The sequence below is a fragment of the Chlamydotis macqueenii genome, chromosome 1, assembly GCF_036417535.1.
Source record: "Chlamydotis macqueenii isolate bChlMac1 chromosome 1, bChlMac1.mat, whole genome shotgun sequence".
NCBI classification, from domain to species: Eukaryota; Metazoa; Chordata; class Aves; order Otidiformes; family Otididae; genus Chlamydotis; species Chlamydotis macqueenii.
This window is the reverse complement of record NC_141556.1, coordinates 14,017,984-14,045,019: the sequence shown is the minus strand read 5'-3', so window position 1 is coordinate 14,045,019 and position 27,036 is coordinate 14,017,984. Positions and strand designations below refer to the sequence as shown.

Sequence of the window (27,036 nt, the reverse complement as noted above, 5' to 3'; positions counted from 1 at the left end):
CGCTAGAAACCAACTCGCAGCTACAGATTTATTAAAAGATGTAGCCTTTGTATTCTTATTTCTGAAGATTTTTTTTAGTTAATTATTGTTATGCCACAGACATTAGTCTGCCTTTTATAAAATCTGGAAACTTATTCTAGCTGCGTGACTCTCAGAACAAACAAAGAAAACATTTGGTATTCCAGCAGAAGAGCATACCCTTAACCACATACTGGGGAGAGATGGAGAGCGAAGAAGCAGCAAGTAAGGCAGAGCCCCCACCTTTAATGCTACTGTTGTTCAGCTGGAGGCAATTTGTGGATGATAAAAGACGTTGTGAACCCATAATGTGATTTCCTCCCCATAAAAGAGCTTCTTATGGGGCATCACAGATTGTCTTCCTCTCCTTGCTAGCTTCCTTTTTCACATTTTTTAACATCCATTTTAAAGAGCTGTTTTGACTTTAAAACAATGCTTACTTAATATACTGTGCACAAATATCCAGTGGGTGAGTTACTGCATGAAAATTAGTACTGAACTTAAAGGGTTTTAATCGTAATGTGAATGCCACCAGTAAAAGAAATCAGAATTTAAGATTTTTTTTCTACTTTTACACCAGTAGTAGTGAATACAGGGAATTTTTGTGGAGACAAAGACAACACGAAACATTTAATTCTTTGCACCTATGCTGAGCACCAGTCCTTCACTTTTCTTCCGTCACTTTGGCTAAGACAGCTTCTGGGCAGATGCTTCATCAAACTGTTCAGTTTCAACTTCTTTATTTTGTTCAGATGAGCTTTAGGTAAATGTGATGTGTTGTGCTCAGGTTTATGTGTGCAATGCCAAATCATTTTTTAAATTATTGCTACATATAACTTTCAGAGGATTACACCGCACATGGCTGACTGATACCTGAAGAGCCTGGTTGTACTGGCACAGATTTCGCAAGAGGGTTTCAGTAAAACTTTGATTTCCCACATCAGCCATGAAATTTCAAGCTGCATTGTAGAAATTAAAACTATGTCAGACTAATTTAGCTTTAACTTTTAAATCTGCAGGATTTGTCATTTTGAAAAGTACAAGATAAAATTTGGAAGAAAAATAAATTCAGGCACTATCCAAACAAATTCTTCTGAGATGCATTCAGTTCTAACAATGAAGCCACAAACCATAGATTGCCAGCTGGACCCCTGACAAGTGTACATTATAGCCTCTACTCAACTTAAAATTATCCTTCCCATTGAGAAGAAAAACACTGGCAACAGTGACTGAAAGAGTAAACAGTTGAGATATAGTTTTCCAAGGCAAATTACCGCCTTCCGGTCCAGTTGCCCATGACAGTGCCCCAGCAGTGAAGGGAATGTCCATTCACAGTCGATTTGTGGTGCTAATCGATGAAGACTGGGTAGTTTCATATGGTGCCATGAGTTGGATCGTGGCAGTAGGAAATGAAGCCAAGAGAGCAAGGTCAGAGAGCAAAAAGGAGCCTGGATCTTAACTTATGCCATGTAACAGCAATTTGATAATGACAAAACTAATGTCAGCTTTCAGTAATTTTTTCTAAAGCTTTAAGGTAGGATGCTGACATTTATGGCTTAACTGCTGTCTCTGGAAAGGACACTACAGAAAACAGTGTGGGTCAGTGAATTAATTTAGAAGATTGCTAAGTAACACTGACTTATATTTCTAGTCCTTACACTGACTTCATTGTGACCTTGAATTTTACAGGGCTAGAAGCTAATATGTTTTTGTACGGTATTGAAAGATTAGGATTTCTTATTTAAGATGACAAACTGTAACTTACTCGACCATAAGGGCAACCTTGAACTACATTATTCTCTTCATCACCACTGTACTGAATGTAGCTTTTTATTTTTGCATGATGATTCGGAGTGATTTTCTTTAAAAAGATGCAATCTCCATCCTAAATTGTTCACATTAAAGAATAGTCTTAGAAAATGTTGAAGCTGAAAGGACTACAGTACTTCTGAAGACACCAACTAAACATCTCAAACTAAGGAGAGGGAGACAATTTTCATTCTACATGAACTTTCTTAAAAACATTCTCTTTTGAAGTCTAGTGTGCAGGATTCAAAGTTTAAGTTGTTATTACTTCCCCCTTACACCTCTTTTGAATTTGTTTTTTTTTCCTTTTGAATACTGCATAGAAGAAAAACCTGCAATTATATTGAAATAACCTTGTAATTTCAAACTATATATTGTGTTACCATGTGTGTGATAACTAGGTACCTTATATCATATATGAGGCTTGGTGTGTTCCAAACATTACTCCTGACAAAATTATTCTCTCCAATCCACTGGATAATATAGCTCTTATATCAGCACCTCCTGCAGAAAAGAAGCTGAGGACAGGTGATACTAATTGTGAAACACAGTCGAAAGTCAGTGAATGTATTGCATACAGAATCACTTGAAAATCAATGGAATAAAAATTCTGTATAATAATATTTCAAACTAAATGCAGTGTATATTTAGTGCCCAGCATTTGAATGAAATTACAGCTGTGGTGTGACATGACCTTAGGCAATGGACACTCCTGGGGAATGAACTTTCTTTTTGTTGTTTTTTCTGTGTGTTATCCTTTGCTTGATCCTAACTTGATCCTTAATACAAAGAGCATATAGTAAGAACTAGCAGAATAATTCAGTGTTTAACACTCTGGGATTCTTCAAGGCCTTCCTGATAATTTGCAGAAGTACCCACGGAAAGATAATTCTGTGCGCAGCCTCATCCATTGTGCCAATCTGCTGAACAAAGAAAGAAGCATCACTGTATTTAAACCAGAACCATTCACAATGTTTCCTTCTGAATTATTTTGGGATGTATCCTGATTCTTTCCTTACATTTCTCAGTTTTACAGGAGATTCGAAGTTAGCTTCTAGCATGCGCTACGTGGAGACCCAGTCTATGCAGATTGGAGCTTCGTATATGATACAGTTCAACTTAGTGATGGGCTGCGGTCAGGCATTTACACCTCATATGGACAACCAGGTGAAACTGGACTACTCCACCAACCATGGCCTCACGTGGCATCTTGTTCAGGAGGTGAGGCTGGCAGCAAGGACCTTTGTCTTTCATAAACTCTGCTTATACAAAGATCACCTGAAATATACTTGTGGCATTGAACAAAGGAGGATGCTTTTCTCTTTCCCCGTTCTATAAAGAAATTCTGAGTTGGAATCAGTCAAGATGACTAATAGAAGTATTAAACTGCTTTTTGTGATATTTGGAGAAAAGGTATCTGAGAGCCTGAAACACAAAATTGTGACAGGAATGGACAAGTCTGAGAAAAGAACTGGAGCACAGTTAGACAGATCTACAGAGTAATGGCCAAGATCTTTCCTGTGCTATTGCTTTGTTTTTCAAAGCAAAATGCATCTACTGTTTCCTGGCATTTAAATGGATAGAAATTCTTTCTGCCTTGTGCACAGCCATTTCGTAAATGGAAAGTGTATTCCTTCAGGGGATTGTAATATAGAGCCTTTCATCTCCCATCCCTGGTTCAAACACAGTCCAGGGCCGTAATGACCAGCTGTTTTCCAGCACCCCTCTCTCTGCTAGAAGTGCAAATAGCAGTGTTAGCTGCTGTTTCCCCGTGTGGCTCAGCCCTGTCTGAGCAGAAATGTGAATAGTGCATTTGGCCATAATTTGTGCTTTTGTTTTCCCTCTTAGATGGCAAGCTGGACTTTCCCTGGCCTCAGGGTGAACTAACCAAGGTCCTTCGGCTGCCTCAGAGCACATTCAGAGGGTGTCAGGGAACTTGTCCTGGTGCCTTTTCACTGCCAGCTGTGTAGGTTCACAAAGGGATTTGAACGTCCAGTCTCCCATCTTCTATGAGCAATGAAATCATTGTCCTGTTACCTTTTGCCATGTTGTGTTTCGCCATGTTTACTTTGGCGGGCAGAGTAGAGAAATGACAGTAACTGAATTTTTAAACTTTGCTGTTGTAGTTTAGCCTTGCTTGGAAACAGACTACGCAGTCTCTCTCTCTCACTCCCTCCACCCCCCGAGAGAACAGAGAGAGATAATATAAGAAAAAAAAAGGCTCGAGGTTTGAGTTAAGGACAGAGAGAGATCCTTAAAGTTATCATTACAGGCAAAACAGACTCGACTTGGGGAAAACTATTTGTTTATTATTAAAACCTAAGCAGGATAATGAGAAAGAGAACAAGATAACTTCCCCGCCCACACTCCCTCTTCCCGAGCTTAACATTATCTCTACCACCTTCCCCTCCCTGAGCGGCACAGGGCAGAAGAGGGAATGGAGGTGATGGTCAGTTCATCACACATCATTTTACGCTGCTGCTTTGTTGTCGAAGGAAGAACTCCTCGCATTCCTCCCCTGCTCCATCGTGACATCCCTCCCACAGGCTACAGTCCTTCATGAAACTGCTCCGGCATGGATCATCTCTTCCACAGGGTGCAGTCCCTCCAGAACAGCTGCCCCAGCGGGCCCTCCACGGGCCACAGCCTCCTTCAGGCATCCGCCTGCCCCAGCGTGGGGTCCTCCACGGGCTGCAGGTGGATCTCTGCTCCTCTGTGGACCTCCACGGGCTGCAGAGGGACAGCCTGCTCCACCATGGTCGTCACCACAGGCTGCAGGGGAATCTTGGCCAGGAGCCGCATTACTCCTTCTGAACTGACCTTGGCATCTGCAGCCGTTTCTCTCACAAGAAATTCTTCACAACAGGCTGGCAGAGGCTTCTCAGGATCTTTTTACATCTCATTCACATCTCATCTCATCTCCTCTCCACTTCTTGCAGCCAGGCTGGGCAGAGTCAGGCCCAGACGGCCGCCCAGTGGGAGGCCAGAGAGCAAGGGCCGCAAGGCCCACAAGGCTCGCGCCTCCCCCTCTGTGCCCTCGCTCAGCTTCTTCACATCATCTTCTCTTTTTTTTTTTTTTATATTTTTCCCCTTCTTAAATACGTTATCACAGAGGTGTTATCATGGAACATTCTGCTACCAATTGGCTCAGCCTTGGCCAGCAGCGGGGTCTGCTCTAGGCCCAGCTGAGTCCACTGTACAACGGGGAAACTTCTAGCAGCTTCTTACAGAAGCTACCACCGTAGCCCTTCCCTCACTAAACAAAACCAACAGATTTGCAAATCCAAGTAATGCCTTCTTACCTTAAACAGAATTCAAAGGAAAGCTATAAATACTGTATTTCAAACAATGTTCATGTCTTTTATGCCTAGCAGGCATCATCGTGGTGTCCAAGAATAGTTCTTAGTGGTGGGTGTTTGGGGTTTGTCCTTGCCATCAATGGAAGATTAGTTGCCTTCAGATTTTAGTGCTCCTTTCCTCTCTTAGTGGAGCTGAGTTCAGAAAGAAGAACTTGCAGCGCAGTCATTTTTCTCACAGCACCCATGTTGCTGTGCTAAAAGAGTAACAGAGAAGGCTATTTGTAGTATATTTCAAGGATTAATCTGGCGAATACACAAAACACTAATTAATTAAAATGTTTGAAAGTTTTGTTTGCTTTGCACACACTGATCAGATCCTATTTTATAAGATCTTTTAGAGGAGATGAATCAATGAAAAATGTTTGAAAACTGCTGGAAAGGAAATTAAGCCTTTAGAAAATCTACTAAAAAAATGGAATAAGCTATCAGATTTTCATTTAATACTCTTAGATATTTGAGCAATACATTTCTCTGTAAAATAATATATTCTGCCCTTCTTCATATTTAATATATAGCTTTTACTATATAATTTAACTATATTAATATTCTTAATTGTTGTAACTACTGTAGAATGTAGAGTATCAATGCTTTATTATTAATTTAATAGAAGTCAAAATAGGCTACTTGCATAGGCAAGTCTCTGTCCCAAATGTCTCCTCTGTGCCTGACACTCTACATGGGGACGAGCACAGCAGTGAACATTGAAAGACTCTTGGAGAGGTGGGGATGGTCAGGAGGAGCTGCGCTGGGGCAGCAGTGGCAGAAGGAGCTCTCTGAGTGGGTAGCTAGAAAAGCTTTACTAGTACTTCATCAAAACCATAGCACAAAAGTTTTCTAGCAATATAGAAATAAATGAATGGAATATTGCAGAAAAATGGAGTAACATGGGAAGGGCAGGTCTGGAAAACTGTAAGAGGCTGGGAAAAGGGACTTATATTTAATATAAAAATGTTATAATGATCAGATTTTCTGAAAAGAAAAAAATAAAATTTTGAGCTAAATACAGGAAGAATCACAGAAGCAGGAAGGAAGAATTTACACCACTTGCTGTAGGTGTCCAACTTAATACAGCTGCAGAGCATGGTATGGGCCTCTGGAGGCAACTTAGTAGACTGCGTTTGGGTGCTCCCATGTGGCTCTGGCCATTCCTACCATTGCTCCCCACTGCAGATGGAGGGAGTGGAGGGAGCCAGCATCCTCAGGCCTCACAAGTAGTTCTCTAAAATGACTGGTCTGGAGGTCACTTTCGTAGAGTTATTCGTCAGTGGCCTTGTAGACTCACTCCATAGTCAGTGCTAGATGCTGGAGTGAGAACAGTAAAAAAAAATGAGCTAGACATCCTTACAGAGAAAAACAAAAATTTACTAGTCATTAATACCAAACATACCTCTTTGAGGCATGTTTTTTTCCTATCACTAAATTGTACTACTGTTAGTTTTCTGAGAAATTTTTTTGATCATGCCAGGATTTTTCTTCTGGATCTTTTACTGCAACATCTGGACCCAGACAAGCTCCTGGTTCCATGTATGTTTAATCCTTGCTTCTGTTCCCAATTCCACCTCAACATTAAATCTGGTTTTGCAATATTTTACTTCAAGGAATGTCTTCCCAGTATGCCAAGCTGTCAGGAGTTTACATCAGCAAGTATTTACCACTCCAGTGAATTTACTCAATGGAGGAGAATCACTGTCCTTTTACCACAGAAGACTTGGTGAGCATTTCTTTCTCTTTTTTTTTTTTTTTTTTTTTTTTTTGGTGGGGGGGGAGGGTACAGATAGTTCATCTGCTTTGATATTGGTGTGACAGAGATCAAGTCCTCTGTAGATCATACTCAAGCTGGTGAGTGCAACTGCCATGGTACCAGGGCTGACGCAGTTGCAGGTGCTTAACATAAAATGCCTTCCTTACGTAATTAGAGAGTGAAATGTTGGTGAAGTCACCAGAAACTATTGTTTAAGACTGTTTTTAATACATACTGTGACTCTTCTAATAAAGTTCAGATCTTTTAAAAAATAGTGGTGCTTGTCTGTAAATGGCCCACTGGAGGAAGGCTTTATTTAGATTGTTAATTTCTATTTTACACATTCTTTATTGTTTATGTCTTCAGACCAAAGCCTTGTATAAACAATAACTAATGATTCATTTCTGGGAATTTTTTACCTCTCATTTCTTTTTATAGCGTGTCTTCAAAAATAACATTCTCTTCTGAAAAAAACAGCAACAAAAATTATCAAAGCCCTACCCTGTTCATCTTATTGTAACCAAACTTGGTTTGCCTGCCCTAATATATTTATTTATTTAACTAGATGATTTCTTCCATTGTTTATTTTAAAAGCTTTAGTGTAACATAAAAAAAAAAGTTGTCATAAATCTCAATAATCTTAAGGGCTTCCTTCATTTGATAATTAAATTATTCCAATTAGAGTTCCACCTTGCTTATGTTTGACCTGAATCCATCACAGCAATTGCAATGAGAGCTTGCTCAGATTAAGTGATCTTTATATTTCCCTGTCCTTCATCATTTTTCTGCACTCTCCACGGCCTCAACACAACTTATTTCTATTAACCACTCCACAATGATACCTTCTTTCAACGTACTGACCATTTTTACTGTACAGACAATATTCAGAATTTCATATTTCCAGACAAATATTTCCAGGGGCAAATCCTTAAAGTGTATCAGGTCAGATAACTCCAAGGAAGTCTGTGAACAGCTGCTTTGTAGTTAGATTATAATGTACTAAATCTTACATGCCCTTATATGCCACCAGCTGTGAAAACTGTGGCTTGCATACACAGGAGTTTAAAAAGTGTCTACCATTTTGCAGGATATATTCCAAAGTAGGCTGTTATTTTAAAATTTATTTGTAAGTTATGTACTGTACACAAAGTTATTATTATATACTGTATAGTCAATATTAATACAAATGTTGTGGGCTTTTTTTTCGTTAGGATCTAATACTTTTCCTCAGCATATGAGGTGACAGAAGCAAATAATTCCATTTTAATTTAGGAGACTGTGGGGAGAAATTATGATGAAATAATAGCCAGGTTCCTATTCTATGCTGCACACAAATCATAAATATTTCACACTGTATCTTGTATCTGAAGAGGTTCCCGTCTGTTAGCAGAGTTTTGTTTGTAATTAAGGTACAAATTACCACTGAACATTATTTTGCTCTTCATAAAACACTTTTTCCGTATGACTGTTGTGCTGCAGAGTAATCAGGGTGAAGAGGAAGGATGGCTGCATGCTCCCACAAAAAGCAATCCAACACACCAGACACATCTCAGCCCCTTTCTCTCTTTTTTCCTTCCTTTCCACTGGCATGGAGCAGACTGAGGGCTCAGTTGCTCCTTTAGGCTGAGATTGGGGTGGGGGTTTTTTTTCTCATTTTCAAAGCACATGTACTAACAGTGGACAAGTTTCTGCTTTTACAAACCTGGGGGTTACTGGTGAACATCTGAAGTGCAGAGCTACTCCACCAGCCCAGCCACACAGAGGCCATCATCCCAGAGGCCTGTTTGCGAATATGCTTCATAGGGCTCTTCTTTGGGTCACCCCCCTCCCTCTATTCTCCCTTCCCCACCAACAGTCCACTCATTTTCACCCTCGCTTTCCATGGGTGAGAATTTAGTAATGGCTAGAAAAACCAGTGCAGAGGGTGAGAGGCAGGTCTTCTGCCTTTCCAAAACCAGGGCGAGGGGAAGAGGGCTCTGGGACCCTTCCTTCTGGCTCGGCCCCACAAGACAAGGGCTGCCAAATACACAGCCTGCCTTGTGCTTACTGCTCAGGAAAACAAACCACCTAAATGAGGACTTGGGACTGGGGCCTGAGGTCCTCTTAGCCTTGCTCTGGCCCTCGCTAGCCTCAACATGCCCTCACCCCTGCTAGGACTGCCAGAGCTTTTATCCCTGCATCCACAGCTCTTTGTTGAGGGTTTGCCCCTTGGGTGCATAGGTAGCATCCGGCTGGGGTACTGCACTCATGCAGCCAGAAAATTGTTCATAACAGCTCCTATTTCTCTTGGAAGACTTTCTGGGTGTGTTGGTATTTCTGCACATCTGTAGATGTTCTGCATCTGACAAGCCTTCGTAGACAAGGTCCCTGTGTTATCCGAGATTTGGGGTTTTAGGAAATCCGCTGCAAGAGTGAGACTTGTATTGGAGAACTGAAATGTATGCACCTGCTTGCTGAAATTGCATTGTACTTGAACGGAACATTTCTAACACTGATGAAAATTAATTTCAGTTTTATGGGAGGCATTTACATATGAACATGCTTTAATGAGATACAAGCAGCTGTCAGTTGCTGACTTCATAAACAAATCAACACCTAATGACTGAATGAGAGTTTCAGGATAATTGGGTAAATGTAATTATGGTAACTCAAAAGGTAGCAAATATAATTTTATCAGCTAAAAATTTGCATTAGATTGTTAGGTTTTTTAACATCAGGAGAGAAGACAATGATTTTATTTTAAATCACGTATGTGAAAAATTTTATAACAGAAAGAACATGATTTCACTCGCAGTACATCTGGGACTCACCATAATTTCCTTGTGCTTATGTAAAATGTCACACAACAACAGTGACTTTTATTTGACATCAACCTGACTTAGATATAATGTCATCAGAAAGCCAGATTGCCTTCCAGTAGCGTCAAAACAACTGGGAAGAAATACAAGGAACTGGGGAGGTTTATTGTACTTGTAATAAAAGGCTTTCATAACTCCTCGACACTGCACTTCCCATTTGAATAGGTGTCCGAATGGTGACTGTCCAGAAAGCCAGTATTTTATCACTGAGAATGCAGCTGACACTCAGCTCCTTATTCTCTTTTCTTAATTAACATGGCTTTTTTAAATTGTTGATTACCATTTTTAACAGCATAATCCTCTTAAGCTGTTGTTACCTTGAGGTGTAGAGCAGCCTTGGAAAGCTTTCAAAAACAGTGAGTAGGACTGGCTTTTCAGCAGCATTGCTTTTGCAATTGCGAATTCAGCCTAACATGTTATCCCTCTCCCAGAGAGGAATCTGAATCCGTGGGAGCTTCTGCTGCCCACAGTCGTGTGACAGTGGCCTCGCTTTCCAGAGGCCCCCCGTGACCACCTGGCTGGGTGGGAAGGTGAGGGCAACCCCTTGCCACGGGATTCCCATAGCAGCAAAGCTGCCCCCAGGAGAGAGATTTCTTTGTCTGCAGCTAAAAATAACCCTGCCTGCTAGAATGTGGCTCCCCAGGGACAGTCCCCAGTCGTCCGGCTGATGCACACACCTCTGTTTCAGCCACATGTTCATCTCCAGGCAGCAACGCGACTCCTCCCTTCCTCCCCTCCCCTTAAATGAGGGAAACAAATCTCCTGTCATCATTGCATTCATCTGGGAGAGCTTATAATTAACAAGCAGAGCTGAGCTCACCCTTAGCTTGATGTGCAGCCAACATCTGGGACCCAGAGAGGAAGATGGAGCCGCCCCGGCAGCATGTGGCCCTATGCTCTGTGCCATGCAGGGCAGCAGTTCCCAATGGCTGGGCAGCTCCCTGCAGCAGGAGTGGGATAATGAGCTTGTCCAGGGAAACATTTTGCTCAGGTGAAACCCACACAAGGCCCAGCACGGGCTGTCGGCCCTGGTGTCAGCTCTGCGCCCTGCGGTTAGAGGCCAGCCCTTGGAGCAGCCCCACAGTGGTGCTGCGCAGGGGTCTTCTCAGTAGGGTTTCAGGTGCGGTGCTCTCCTGGGCACAGAGCTGTACCATGAGTTGGCTCTCCCCACTGTTTCTGTAGGGTAGGCATGAGCCTGGTGCCCCAAAACTAGCTGTGATGCACCCAACAGCCACTCTGCAGGGACATTTGCACCTGGCAGTGGCTGGCGAGTGGCTGGAGAAATGCCATTGACTCCACACCAAGCAGCACTGGGAACTGTGCTCTGGGGGCACCACCACTTGTTGGGCACCAAGGGACTTCCATGGGATGTCCAAATTGCCCCCCTATCGTGGTAAATCCCCGAGTTTGCTGCAAACACCCCTGGAGCTGCAGAGTCGTGCACCCCACCTCTACCCACACACTTTCACTAATGAAAACAAGAGAAGCCCAACTGCAATGTTCTCCCTCCTGTCACCTGGACAAACAACATGACACAATTTTATTGTGCTGGGACATCATGGAGGGGGGGGAGTTTGGCTTCTTTGGTTTCACCATTGTTATTTTCCTCAGTGCGCATGAGAGTTAACACCAGTCATTCCCGTTCTTCTGAAGCACATAATCTCTGTCAGGGTTCTCTGCAGTGCCATTAATGCTCTCTAGTGAACATGAACACCACTGCCAAGGTGATGTGCTGACTTCAGAGCACTCAGAAAATAAACAGTAAATAATTGTGGTGAATATTGACTGTCCATTGTGCCTATGCAGGCTTAGGAAGTCCTTCGTGTGCAGATTACTGGCATTGTGCACTTTTAATGGATAATTCATAGCTCTTGTAATGTAACCCATCAATACATTATATCCTGAGGGAATATTTAATCGGCAGATCTGCCCCTGCAGATTAACTCTGCATGCTGTAAAAATGCTTACAGTATTCTCAATATCAATCAGATACTTAAAACAGACAACAAGGGTCATTTCAATTAAAAATCAAGCCCTTAGGCAGCTTCACCTGTTTTTAAAATAAATTTAAAAGTGCCATTCTAAAAATTTCTCAAAGTATGTACTAAAATAATCTTGATGTGCTTGTACTGTGCAACTGGATGGTTAACTGCTCTGCTGCACTGTCCACTTTACCTGCACAGGCCACCTCTGTATGTTTTTCCACTTCCATACACGCGAGCAGGTGGCTCAGCCACCTTTACAATATTCATTTTAACGGGTGATTCTACACAATTTTTTGGTGGGGAGGGAGGTTTTTTTCCTTAAATTAAAATAATAGCATTATATCCCACGCCATCATGCCATGGCCATACGGCTCAGAAACAAGCTAGGAAAGAAGCTCCTACTTCTTGTAGCAACGTCCTGCTTCTTGTCCTTAGTCTACCCAGTCGGCCCTTGGCCAGGCACAGGTCTGTCCCAGTCAATGTCTGATTTTTAATTCCCTGCAATCAGCCTTGCTTTCCCTGTCCATGCCCTTCACAGATCTGCCGCCCAGCCTCAGCACCCATGTTGCCCCCACCACCCCCTTATTCCCAGACCTGTCATGTAGCCCCTTTTGCTCCAGCACGATGAATGATTTCCCATCTTTGTTTCACTTCACGTGCAGTATTTTTTTCTTAATCTCATTCTGACATGAGCATGGAGATTCCCTGTGCCCACCAGTGGGAGCTGGTTCTAGCCAGTGCCTAGGGTGGTGGATGTCAGGCTGGGTTTCAGGAGTCACTCAGCATGGAAAATGTCAATATCACATTGGACAATCTCCTAGAGGGCCAGCGTCAAGCACTTTTTAAATAGATTATGTTACCTGACTCCACTGTAATAAGGAAAAATAAAGTTGTTGAAGAGAAACTATTTAACTAGAAAGGAGAAACTACAGCAAGTTTTTCTGCTTGAAGAATATTACAAATATTCAGAGCTTAGTCATATAAAGGCAAGTGATCTAATCCATTATTCCCTACTATAAACCTTGGTTGTTACAGATTCTGTCTAAGTAGTTGACCAAGAGAAATTTTGAAATGTGGAAAAAAAAAAAAAAGTGCTATGAAAAAGGATCTTTGTCAAAAACTGGTGACTGTAATGTCACCAGTGATATGCAGGCACAGCCCAGTTTAGAATCATCCTGACAAAAATAAATTTCTGTATCAAATAAAAACCAGATAACTGTTGTTGAATGGGGATAGCCAATATTCACAGGAGAGAAATGCTTTTCATAGAACTTTTTTATTGTAAATATCAGAATAAAGGTTTTTACACAACTTAGCCTATTAACTGTGACCAAAAATATAAAAATCAAAGTCAATCCTTAGACCCATCTTTCTAGTTTTGCATCCTGACATCTTCACAGAATGGCACCAACAAAAAAAAAGATAATATTCATTATAGACTTATCTTAAAATAATGTGCAAAGTCCCTATAATACCTCTGCAGCCTTCCTCAGAAATGTCATTGATGACTGAAAAGTCTGTTCTATAGCCCTGCACAGCAAGCGGCATCATCTAGAAACTTCATTTACAAAATTCTGTCTTTGGTTGTGCCAATCTTTGCAGGCCAGGCTGCGATGGTGATATCAACTTACTTTATTTTTCATAGATGCATTTCATCTTTTTTCCTACAGTTCTGTAAAGAATCGCAAATTAAAGCACTGTTATTGGTTTTAAGGTCCAGCGCCACACGTTTCCGCTGGAGTCAGTGCTACTACACAGCCCAAGATGAATGGGCCTTAGACAACATCTACATCGGACAGCAGTGTCCCAACATGTGCAGCGGACATGGCTGGTGCGACCACGGCATTTGCAGGTATAAAACTTTTGCCAGGTCCTCTTAAAAATAGTCTCCTGATACTTAAGGTATCGTATTATTTTGCATACTTTTTTTTTTCTATTGTTCTTATTTTTAGATTAAACATTAGAAAATAAAAGTGCTGTGGGGGGTTATAGCATTCAAGAAGCATTAAGAGCTGGTTGCTCCTCACCTCTGTGTCAGAGAATCCATACCCTTGGCAGATCCAGGCACTGGAAGAGCTGCCAAAGGCTGCCCTGCTTCAGGTGTCCTGGTGGCCTGTCCAGCCCTTTGCACAAGGACACAAGGGACCAGCTCACTGCTGGAGCTCTATCGCTGGGTCAGAAGGATGGCAGGGACCAGCTCAGCACTGCGTGGCAGCTGCTGTCAGATCAGGTGTGATACCAAGGGCACTGCCTGCCAGCTTCAGACCTTCTGGACACCACAGGGCTTTTTTTAGAATAAGATATAGCTTTTTTTCCATTATCCAGGTATTCTAGTTTATTTCCAGGACTCAAAATTCCAATCCCAGGATGATTTTTTTATTTCACATGTAATTTTAAAAGGTCAATGCACTACCTTAAGTAATTATCAGTGTCAAATAAAGTCTTTAAAAGCTTGTTACATTTATGCTTCCTTCCAGGTGTGACTCAGGATTTCGGGGTACTGAATGTCAGCCTGAAAATCCCCTTCCTTCCACCATCATGTCTGATTTTGAGAACGCAGACAGCCTGACGACAGAGTGGCAAGAAATTATTGGGGGAGAGATCGTCAAGCCTGAAGGCGGCTGTGGGGTCATCTCATCTGGCTCCTCACTCTACTTCAACAAGGTACTAATGAGGGATGGGAGACTGAGAAAGGCACATAATGTGGGTTTGAATTGCGCTTGATGTGGTTACATGGCAAAGAAAAGGAAGGTGGCAGAAGGCAGCACGCAGTATGAGAAGTGCATTAAACAGCGCAGCTGTGCTCCACAGGTAGAGAACAGAGCAATCAAAAGAGATAGGGAGGGACACGTGCATTATGTATCCAAGAAACACCAGCTGTAATGGAAGGAAGTAAATCGCCAGCGTGCTGAGAGGCATGTACATTCATACTGTCTTAGTTGTGCGTTTTCTGTTTTGAGACTCAGCAATCCCCAGCTCTCATGTGTTTCTTCTATAGTGTTCTGGGCGAGGGATGGAGAACAGTCAGCCTTCCAGGGGACAAGCAGCTTAATTTGAGGTCACAGGACCAAAACTAGTGAAAAAAAAAAACCGTCCAGACTTTTAGAATGTGGTTAGCCTGTAGGAGGACACTCTTTTGTATAATTTGGATGCTTTGCAGACAAAAATAATAGAGCAGGAAAGAGATACAGGGAATTCTGCTAATTAATAGCAATTATAACTAAAATTAAAAGAGATCTTTATGATCAGGTGTAAGATCATGGTTTGTAATCACAGATAATTTTTTTTATTGTTGCTTCTCAGGTCTAGTACTGGGTTTTGTTTTGTTCTTAATTGAAAAGAAGGGTACAAGTGCAGCTATGTGCTTCCCTTTCAAAGGTTTGATCAAACTGCCATTGCTGTCATGAGAGCCAGATTAGTCCCAGAAGAATAACCCAGTATGCAATGCTCTGTAATTGTGTGGTTTTTACCTCATTACAAAAATCTAACCCATCAAATAATTTTCAGCGCTCCTACATAGTCTCACATTCAGCTCCCCGGGAAATGCAGCTCTGCGCTGAAAATTTCATAATAGACCAATCAGTATAACTAGCTAATTGTGATAATTTGATTTTTTTATATAATTGTCTTCTCTGTTAGATGTTTTTCCTTCTGGCTCAGTTCTTTATGCCAAGTTTCTCAAAGTAGTTTGCTAAATTAGAATTAACCTGCTATGATCTTTCTTCTGATTCCTGCTAAGGAGGAGTGAAAAACTCATTTAGAAATTCTTGGCTTGTTTCTATTGATCTCTAAGGGTTAGGTTATCATTCATTTCTTGAGTAGTAGCAGTCTGCGTGCCATCAACAGAAGGTGGTTTATTTAACTTCTGGTTAGATCTTTTTCAAGACATCTAGTGGCTATGCTGGTAGAAAGTAAAAAAATATTTTTATAGTTACCCAACAGTTCGGTATTGTTTTGGGAGCTTATATTCGCAGGCTCCATTTCTTTGCATTTGCCCAAATAGCCACTTTTTATTTGAATGTTTAATGTTTACTGCCATAATCAATTACTGCTGCCAGAATTAATGTTGGCTTTGTTCTACTGACTCTCTGTCTTTTGGTTTACAACTCATTTTAATCAACTGTAGATGTGTTTGCAATACAGAGCTCTTTCAATTAGCCCCTGCAATTCCTCTGTGGGTTTATATCACTGGTGCCCTTTCTCAGTTAACCTGGTTCTGTAGTTAACACTTCAGCAGGCAGAGCTGCTGTGGGGTGTAGGTACGGAAAACCTACCCGCAATTGTTTTACAGCCAGAGCTCCATCCACTGCGGTTCAGTAGGCTGGGTGTCCTCAGCCAGCCAGGATGCAACTGCCCATGGGACGGCAAGGGTGTTTACATCTTTATTATCCGTTACTAGTTTGATTTGGTTATGATAATTTCAAATTCCCGTGAGTCCCCAAAAGAAGCTGTAAAAACAAACTACCAAGAGATTATCGGTGTCACTTTGGTCAGTATTAGCCATGTGGGGCTGCACTGGGGAGCTCAGGGCTGCACCCAAGAGTGAGCCCATCTCACTCTCACAGCACCATCCAGGAGGTCTGTACCTAGCTGGGGATAAAACAACAAATAAACCAAAACAGCAGGCATAGTTCAATATGACTGCATCCTAAGTGAGTTTTTGAAGAGTCAAAGGATTCTTCACAGGTTTTAGTTGTCATTGGTGGTGTTAGATAACAGTTTCAAAAACACAAACATTCAGCTTCCAGAAATTAGTCTTGCAGTGTGATATGGCCTATCTAATAGAGTCTACAAATGAGCTACGGACCCAGGCTGTAACACCAGCAAGGCAGAATGTTCTGAGAAGGAAAGCAATAGACATTTATCTGTGCTGAGTTTACCCTGAACTGGGTAGGAGGAGGAAAGAGGTGAGGAGTGGAACAGGATTTAAAATCACCTATCATCTTACTAAAAAACAGAGATGATATTTTAAATCTCAGGTCCTAAATCTTGTTACTTATGTCCAGCTAGATCATGCCACTTGCTTATCTCAAATTTATCTGGAAATTTGTCAGGAGGATCATGGACATACAAATGAGAAAAATAGGGATGTATAGGGAAAAACATTAATTTTACTTGAAACATAAGCATCATTTTATAACTTAGCCCAGGTTTTCCTTTTTGATATCTTTTTGTGCGTGGAGATGGACAGGAACCCACGATTTTTTAGAGAATTAAAACCAGTAGGCATGTTGCCAGTTCTGCTCCATTTTGGGGGGCAGTGCCAGGTTGCATCTACTTTTAATAAATGCAGAAATATGATTCCTATGTCTCCTCTCCAGCTGCACACATTTGGCTTTGCCCTAGCTATAACAGCTTGTGGCAGCAGGACGCTGTGCTGGGGCAGGGCTGTGCCAGGCTTGGGGCACGCAGGTCACATCTGCAGGGACACCGCTCTCGCCCATGTCCTGCCTCGCCACAGGCAGCTTCATATCAGATATCAGCCTCTTGTAGGCTTGTTGCTGAGCAAGCCCACAAGCTCAGCCTCAAGCAGCAGGGTACAAGGGGAAGAGGAGAACAGGATCATTCCATTTACAATACCTTAAAGCTTTTTTTAGATGAATATGCTCCGTCTTCCCTTGCCAAGATGCATGGAGTGACCATGTTACGGTCAGTGTCAATGTCCAAAAGCTGTTTGCTGCTAGAACTCATAAACATCCTTGGAAAAGCTGTTCACTAAATTTTATGAGGCTATTTTTCCTCTCAGCTATGCTCAGGCAAACCTGAAGCCAAATCCACAGGTTTTAGTCGAGAGACTCCTGATTTACAACACTTGCTAGGTAAAGAGCATAGTTTTGTGTAGGAACAAATTCTACTCAGGTGAGGCATGAAGAAAAATTGCCTTCAAGAAAATGGGCATCAAGCAACAGGTATTATAGGGGCTATAATTTCAGATGATCGGGCAACCCTACACATGGGAAATAAGACATCAGAAACGTCTTTTTACTGCTTTCTGCTTTATCATTAAAAAACGGAACACTTAAAAACTTAGCCTCAGTTCGTTCAGGATACCGAGGATCTGCTCTTTGACTTCCAAAGGTACTTGGCACCTTGAAGGAAAGAGATGAAATAGTTGTGTTGAAATTGTGTTGTGAAGTTGCGTTATGTGTTGAAATGTAATAATAATCACAATAACGTAATCACCAGCATGATTAAGACATAAAGGATGGCCAAGCACAATTATTGTCTGAAAGACAAAAAAAAAAGTCTTGTTAACACAAAATTTGCTGTGCTCCATCTTGTGCTTGACTTTAAATATGTCTATTAATAGTGAAGGAGTCATATTTAATATTATTTAGCCCCCTCTGTTCTTTGTATTGTAGGCTGGAAAAAGGCAGTTGGTAAGCTGGGATTTGGACACTACTTGGGTGGATTTTGTCCAGTTTTACATCCAGATAGGAGGAGACACTTCTTCATGCAATAAACCAGACAGCAGAGAAGAAGGTGTGCTGCTGCAGTACAGCAATAATGGCGGTATCAACTGGCAGCTACTAGCAGAAATGTATTTCTCTGACTTCAGCAAACCCAGGTATAATTTTGGTCTAAATTAAATCCATACTGCATCAGCTCTTTTTTAAAAAAACCTATTTCTAAGTTTATGGAAACATGAATAATAATTCCAAGTTATAATGTTTAAAAGCTATCATTATATGGAAGCTTTTCCAGGCTGACACAGTAAATTCCTGTCACTAGGAAGGAAAAATGTAATGAAAGTGGGCCTTAAAAAAACTAAAGTAAAATATAAAGTTTCCAATCACTCACCTCCCATGTGAAACATGACTAAAATGTTAATATGTGCAAAAGATTAGCAAGCAAATACAGAACTTGCCCAAAAGAGGTGTAGAAATCTGCCATTTCCTCTGATTCTGGTTTCAGATCTAATGCACATGTATTAATGTCACAAAAACTCCTTTAAAGAAATTTTTAAGGAGTAGAAGAAATCATGTTCACCATTTCAAAGTTGTGGTAAGATGGCTTGTCAGTGAAAATTTTAATTGCATTTTTCTGCATAGATATTAATATGATTTCTGTTACCTATAGTTCATGTCTTTCAATATGTAAGTAATTTTAGCTTCCCATCTTGTCATTTTGCATTGCAATGAAAAACATTTTCAGAAGGACTTCTGTAGTTCAGCAAACTGTCCTTTTCTAAAGGTGATCTAGGCACTTGGAAGTATAAAACTATTGAACTTCGTTTAATCTCTACTTTGTCAAAATTGCAGGGCACATCCAACAAAGAAGCTATATACTGAAACCTTAATCACTGGACCATCCAATACCTTATTTTTAGATTAAACATTTGCCCCTTTGAGTAACCAAGAGTGATAGTCCTTACTGGATATAGCTATGCATACTTATTTTTCAGCTGCTTCAAATGTGGTCCTGATCTTATTTTCCCATTCCTTATTTTCCAACACATAAATCTAGGAATTCTCTGGAAAAGAAGGTTCTCTGTAGCCCTAAATAATTTCTTCACCTCTCTGCCTAACCAGCAAGTGAAGCAGGGTCCATCATACAAAGTAACATGTGGTATAAAGAAAGGTTACAGAAAGGAATATATGCATAAATGTATACATGTAAGGTGTCTGAAATAGGACTGAAAAAGTAACTAATTTTTGTACTTTTTAACATGAGTATGCTTAGATTTGAAACTTTAACTTTTATGTAACATTATTTTTGTAAGGTGTTTCCTAAATTGGACATAAAGCAAACTATCCGAGAAGACCTAAAGATCTTTTATGAAGATTCATATATAAGAGGGCTGAAATATTTTTATTCACAGCAGAAAACATTGTTATGTAATCTATGGCATTGTAATAGAAGGATGCTTTTGTCTGCAAATAGGACCAACCAGCAGAAGAGGATGAGAAATGAATTTTGCCAGCGTATTTCACTATTACTCGCTGGCACCAGAAGAACATTAAGACTTTCTAAACATGGATCAGCTGAACAGTTCGATTCAAAGCTGAAGAGTTCAAATCAGTTCCTTATTGTGCTAGGCAATATAGTAATAGAGAGTAAAAAATAGCAATTGTCTTAAAGATTTTACATTCTCCTCAAACAAGAAGGACAAAGAAGGCTTATTGATATGCACTTATAAAAAGATATCCAGATACATAGAGGATTTCTGAGGACTTCTACATGTAAGATAGATACTGGTTTTCCAGCTTCTTTTCCCTCTTCAGTGGTCTTTCTCCCATTTCTCTATAAACCATGTTCCCTAAAGTTCTGAATTTCTGTTCTCCAGGTTTGTCTATCTGGAGCTGCCAGCTGCAGCCAAGACGCCTTGCACAAGGTTTCGCTGGTGGCAGCCTGTGTTTTCAGGGGAAGGGTATGATCAGTGGGCCATCGATGACATCATCATTTTGTCAGAGAAGCAGAAGCACATCATTCCTGTTGTTAATCCCACTTTACCACAGGTAATAGGCAAGAGCAGGCTGTGAGCAGCCCCTCAAAACAGGAGCCATCCTCGCTATTAGTAGACTTTTTGTATTTAAAGAAACAGCTGTCGTGTTTGCAGCTGTGTCTCTCTGTGTGGGAATAATCCGGGTCTTTTCGCAAAACCAGCAGGCTCCTAATCTTTGTGATAGACAATGTAATTATGTATGTCCTCAGAAAGTCAAGACAGAAATTTTGGAAATCAATTTTTTTAAAAAAATGACAGAAAATACAAATTGCAAAATTTGAAAGTTCATCATTTTGGAAATTATTCTGAAGTCACACTGCAAGGTGATAGTACTTGTTTTTCTTTTAATTTCTAACAGAACTTTTATGAAAAGCCAGCATTTGATTACCCTATGAACCAGCTGAGCGTCTGGTTAATGTTGGCCAATGAAGGGATGACCAAAAATGAAAGTTTCTGCTCTGCCACTCCCTCTGCCATGCTCTTTGGTAAATCAGATGGAGACCGATTTGCAGTAACTCGAGATTTGACTCTGAAGCCTGGATATGTCCTGCAGTTCAAGGTATTCCTTAAACATAAATCCCTAAAACTGCACTTATTCAATACTTGCAAGATGTCACTGGTGCCATAGTTCAAAACAAAGTGATAAGTTATACCACTGCATAAAAAGATGCGAAGACCACAGGTGTGAATTCATACAGTATAAAATATCATGCTGGTTTGGAAAAGAATAGCCAAAACCTTGATACAGGAGAGCTTTTCTGCCCCTTTGGAGAAATTTTAAAGCTTATTGTTCTTCAACACATTTCAGAAGTGGGTTGAAGTGACTGTCATTGTATTTGAGTCAGTACTAGGAAATACTACTGCACTGTCAAGGGAAAAAGGATTTATCCCATCTGGGGCTCCGTGACTACAAAAGCTCCAATATAGTTTGTGTACTTTATTTGTATTTTAAACTGTTTAAGGACTTACAAGCTGCTCTGTACTCCAGTGTGGGTTTTTCATATAATTTACTTTTATTGTGTCAATGAATATAGGCTCCAATTAGCATTCTCTTCTTTAAAAGGCTTACAAAAATTTCAGTGGTCTGACAATACATCAGGATATGGGCTCCAAAGAAAGTGTATTTGCTTTGACAAGCTCTTGTTTCTGAACCCTAATCAAAATTTTATTGAGTTTATAATGAAATCCCATTGGTGAATTCTGGAGGTTGGTTGCAATGCAATTTTAATGAGCTCACCACAAATACATGGTCCTTACATAATTGGTGGATACAGACATTGAATAATTTACAAGTGGAATTATTAAAGAGATCAGATGTTTACAGGCAGCTCTTCAAATATAATTCCCACAGTTCTATAAATAGGAAAGTTAGTTAGAAATAATGGGATTTGTAAATAATCTCATTTCATCGAAAAGTTATGCTAATGAAATGCTATACAAACTGAGGGATTGCAGTACAATTTCTGAGTGAGTATTGCTTGTCGTTTTATACCTTAAGCTGTCTAAAACCCCCAAATGCTTCAAAATATAATTGTCATTTAGCCTGGAAAGGATGCTATTTGGCTCTTGACCGCTTTCTTCTACTTCAGTAGCTAAGTCTTCTTTCTGTAGGTTTGATGATCAACAGCAATTCAAAAATGGTGTAGTCTAAAAAAGCAATACTTCAAAATATTTCCTACGCCTTCCATCTCTGAAACCCTTGGCAATGTAACATAAATATACAAAACATAAATAACACGTATCAGAGAACAGTGAGTTCTACTTCATAAAGTCTATTATTTAAGGCCTGAATTTATACTCCTCTCTTTTTTGGAAAGCTTTTAAACTGGCCTGCACATAAATGTGCTAGTCCTATTTGCATACTTTAATTTTAAACATATATTAAATGCTTTCCTGAGTTTGTGAAAGTTCCATTTTAAATAGCTGCCTGGAATAATTTTGCTTTGATAAAGACAGTAATTTGTAAAAATTATTTCATTTTACATGAATGATTTTGTTTCACATTTTACATTCTACAGCTGAAGTAGAATTTCTGCAGTAAAATAATGAAAACTAATATTTTTTCTGATAGCTTGAAAAATGAAACTGAAAACTTCAAGTCAGCAGTTGATTTCTGCCTTGGTTACATTCTCATTTCACATTTTAATATGCATTTTTCTACTTCATGCAGTTTTGGTCTATTCTAGGGGGCCAAACTGCAGTGCCAGACATTTCTGTGAGGTCAGTGACGAGACAGTGGTCAGGGCTCACAGCCCAGAGCAGGGAGGACCTGGGAGTCAGGCTGAGCCTCTGGGCACACCGAGTGGACTGCAGGTGGGATGGGTCTCAGAGGATATAGCTCTTCCCACTCCTCCCAGGCATTAAGGTGCCTAGGCACAGTTTGCTGTCTGTGGCCTGCTATCCACCAGGACTGCTGAAAAGTTCTTTGCATGTTTTGGTGTGCTGAACCCAGCAACTTTAATGAAAGGTTAGTGGAATTTTTACTAAGAAATGAGAAACAGACTCCAAGCATCAGTCACTGTTTGCCAGCAGGATTCAAAGCAAGTGTTCAGAGTGCTAAGGCTCGCAAATCAAAAAGGCAAAAGTGGTTTGCAGCCATTAAATATCAATAAAAGCACGGATTTCCTCAGTTCATATCTGTTGCTCTGCTTTTTTTTGCAGCTGAACATTGGTTGCACCAATCAGTACAGCAGCTCTGCTCCCGTTCTGCTTCAGTACTCTCATGATGCTGGGCTCTTCTGGTCGCTTGTGAAGGAGGGCTGCTACCCTGCATCTCCAGGCACGAAGGGATGTGAGGGAAGCTCCCGGGAGCTGAGCGAGCCAACCGTGTATCACACAGGAGACTTTGAGGACTGGACAAGAATTACTATTGTTATCCCCAGGTCGCTTGCAGCCAGGTACAGTCCATTGTAAGCCAGTGATGCCAGTGATACCCGTGAATTAGCTGCTACTTCTTTTATGCTACATTAGGAAAAAGTTGCAAGCTGTGAATAAAAAGTGTTAAAATTCAGTACATCTAGGAAAAATATGCTGTGCTTTCCGAAACAGGGAAAAGCTTTCCATTATAAAAGTGTCTCAAGTGTCTAAAAAATTAAATTACAAACCAACTCAGAACAATTTAATTTGACATTAGTCTCTTCATCATGGTGCCGTCTGTTTACACATATTAGTTAGGTCAGAGACACCAGCAAGAGAGTGATAAGTCACTTGAATCAAATAAGCCATTTCAATAGGATTAATTTTACAAATAGTTATCACTGGGCAAAGAAACCCTACAAGGATATTTAAGCTGCTGCATAATGTGCTGTGTCATTGAAGGTGGCTGGGGCAGCTGAAGTCAAAGGAGGGAGGAATGACAGGTGTGCTCACCTCCAAGCGCGACCTCAGCATTGTGTTAATACAGAAGACAAAACATCACATGGTGGAAGACACAAATAAGCCTTGAAATCAGAAGGCTTTTCTTGCCCTTACTTGAATTTCGCTGAATTTTGTTGCACCCTTTGCTGGCTTTCTTACCCCATCAGTAAACTGCCCTGGTCTGATTTGCTGCCTTCAGCAGGTGCTGCCAGCGCAGCCGGTAGCCATCCCCCTGCGCCCCTGGCCGTCCCCCAGTGCCTCCTGCCTCTCTTCCCCCAGGCAGTTGCTTTAGTGCTGCCGCTGGGTTTCAGCCCCATCCTCCTGCCCCAGCTGGGCTCCTCATCCTCCAGCCCTGGCACAGATTTTGCGTATGTGGCATATTGTGTAGCAGTGGAGCCAGTGCCTTTGCCGCAAGGAGCTGAAATAACAGCGTGTACCATAACAAGTTTGTCTTCTCTTCAGTAATTAGCCAATAAAAGCAGGTGCCAAATTGCACAGATCTGACACAAGCTGATTTGATTCACCCAAAACAAGCAGTGCAGAATCAATAGCAGCAATCTGTTTGGCATTATGCTCAGTAATGTGATCAGGAATAAGAAGCTCAAGCTAATATATTAAAAATGTAAGTATTGCAAGTATGATGAGGGCCTCGGCATGTTGAAAACTGAATCTGTTGTTGGTCACTTTGGAAATCATGGTTCATCATCTGGAGAGCATCCTATTTCATCAGCTGGTACAAAGCACTAGCACAATGATCACCGACTTACCAAATCCCAGTGCATAGCAGAAAAAAAGCAATAGGTTTATTACAAGGGGGACCTTCGTTAATCCATTGGAATGGCAATTACATTTTCAATCTGTTCCCCTCTCTGGAGCTCCTATAAAATGATTTGGCTAAAAATTAAAGACTGAAAATTAAAAACCAAAATATTTTTTCTTCAACATATTTCCTGTGCTATGGGTCAGCTGGAGTAACTCAGTATAGGCTCACTGAAGTCCCCAGAGCAGTTTCAGTTATACAAGCTAAGGATTAGAGCACTGTTTTCTGGGAATTTCTTGTTATCATCCAAGAATAAGAACTATATTTCTGTCCATATGTCCTGTAGGACACATTATTTGCCGTTCTTTTTATAAAGTGGATGATTTCTTTGGTATCCAAATTACTTGAAGGTTTTTTACTCAAAATTATGTGATCCTGTGTCCTGGTTCTGACTAGGATAGAGTTAATATTTACCTGAGCTGGGTGGAGAACTGAAGCTGGTGGCCCCTATGGCTGGGATAGTTAACTAATTAGCTAACAGCTGGGGTTAATTTACCCAAATTAGCCAAAGGGCTATTCCATCCCGTCTGACATCATGCTCAGTATATAAGTGAGGAGGGTGGTGAAGGGAGTCTCCCTGCTACTTGGAAGAAACTAGGTGTGGAGATTTGTTGTAAGCCATTATACTGTATTTGTTTTCCATCACTCTATTGTTTTCTTCTGTCATTACTGTTAAATTTACTTTTTGTTCAATCTCAACCCATGTATTTGGGTTTTTCCCTGGTTTTCTTTTGTTTACCAAATCTCCCCCTGTTCTCTCGGATGGTGGGGGGGGGGGAGTGAGAGAGAGACTGCGTAGTCTGGTTCCGATCAGTGCTGAACTACGACATCCTGTAATAAACTCTACATCGCTGCCATTACTGAGTTCTTTTCATAAGTACCATAAGAAATAGAGTTCCAGGATTTTAAAATATGATTAGCCGTTTGAGTTGAACTGAGTAGCGAAAGGCATCTTCAGAGTCACTTCTAATCATTCACTCTTGTTGATAAAACCATGTATGTGTTATTTGCATCCCACTGGGGATGCAGGCCAGACAACTCAAAATACATTAAAAAAAAAAATCTGGAAAAAATATCCATAAGTGAAGCTGCATAAACTGTAGGATATCAGAAATATTTTCTAGGCATCCATTTGCATCTTATTTGCAAATGGCTGATTTAGGAAAAGCTGCTTTTCCTCTTAAACAAAGAGCACATAAAGTATGCAGTAGGAACTGAAGCTGGGAATAGTAATACCTTGCCTTTCATCGTTTTTTTTCTCTACAGTAAGACTCGATTCCGCTGGATCCAGGAGAGCAGCTCCCACAAGAGCATACCTCCTTTCGGCTTAGATGGTGTTTACATTTCTGAGCCTTGCCCCAACTACTGCAATGGTCACGGGGATTGCGTCTCAGGGGTCTGCTTCTGTGACCTGGGTTACACAGGTAAAACAACTCTTTTTAGGTGGTATTACAGTAAGAACTGGCTGGATTAAAGCTGTAAATCTAACATCTTGGTTTTCCTCTCTGATATTCTGAAAAAATATATGATGACATAAATTTCATGGGCCGCCAGTATGAATCTTTTCATTTTGTTAAATAAAATTCAGCACAGGCAAAATAGATCTGCTCAAGGCAATGGACATTGGTGATGTTTCTGGCAACTACAATCTTTGAACATCACCATCTGTATGAATGGGAAGGGACTAGAAATAAAAGAAAAAAAAAATAATAAACTAAATAGTCTGCTTAATAGCCTTTGGATCATCTTCAAAAGAATTGCTGCTGCTTTTGAGTCCCCTGGCCATCAGATGGCATGGGACCAGGAGAGAACATATGTTCTGACAGGCCCTTCTGTGGAAAATTCTGCTCACTTGTGGTTTCAGGGGCTTTTATGCTGAAATAAAAAAAAAAAAAAAAAAAACAACCCAAGCCCAATGAAAAAAAACAGTGACTGACACAACCAGTTGCATGCTGCACTCTTTCCAACCCTCTATACCAACAAAGCAGTAAGCTAACATCTTTTGTTCAATTTGTTTAAAATGAAATAAAAGGATAATATTTTTCTGTTTACATAAAATGCCTTATCAACATAAAGCCCAGCTATTTTTCACCTAGTGAAATAAGCCATCTTAGGATTTAGAGGAAGAAGAAGACTTATTCTGCCTGCAGAAATTTCTAAAAAGGATTTTAAAAGGTACAATCCTGTTGTCAGGGCATTTTCATAGAAAAGCCCAGTACTTTCTCATGTGTGGATGCAACAGAACTCTCTGCCAGGGTACTGTATCTAACCTTTACTCTGCACAGTTTTACCAAACATCTCTCTTTTTTTGTTTGTTTGTTGTTTTTTTTTCTTGAAGCTTCGCATGGAACCTGTGTGTCTAATGTGCCTAATCACAGTGAGATGTTCGACAGGTTTGAGAGGAAGCTAAGCCCTCTCTGGTACAAGATAACAGGAGGTCAGGTTGGGACAGGCTGTGGCGTGCTCAGTGACGGAAAATCTCTGTACTTCAATGGACCTGGCAAAAGGGAGGCAAGGACTGTTCCCCTGGACACCACAAATATCAGGTCAATCCTCAGTGCTGCTCCTCACAATTGTCTGTGTATTCATGTTGTCTCCTCTCCGCTATTACAAGTGTAGATGTGAGGTGTGAATTGTTTTTCTTAT

At 40.7% G+C, this 27,036-nt stretch overlaps 1 protein-coding gene across 1 annotated transcript in view; it reads left to right on the top strand.

Moving 5' to 3' along the window:
* The window catches only part of RELN (reelin), a 297,944-nt gene that overhangs the window by 207,442 nt on the left and 63,466 nt on the right, over positions 1-27,036 (top strand). The window contains exons 21-30 of the mRNA XM_086746115.1: positions 2,853-3,045; positions 6,782-6,894; positions 13,482-13,619; positions 14,245-14,431; positions 18,130-18,335; positions 20,055-20,226; positions 20,572-20,772; positions 22,875-23,110; positions 25,657-25,814; positions 26,729-26,936. Coding sequence (XP_086602241.1) covers positions 2,853-3,045; positions 6,782-6,894; positions 13,482-13,619; positions 14,245-14,431; positions 18,130-18,335; positions 20,055-20,226; positions 20,572-20,772; positions 22,875-23,110; positions 25,657-25,814; positions 26,729-26,936 — 1,812 coding nt within the window. The remainder of the gene's footprint in view (positions 1-2,852; positions 3,046-6,781; positions 6,895-13,481; positions 13,620-14,244; positions 14,432-18,129; positions 18,336-20,054; positions 20,227-20,571; positions 20,773-22,874; positions 23,111-25,656; positions 25,815-26,728; positions 26,937-27,036) is intronic.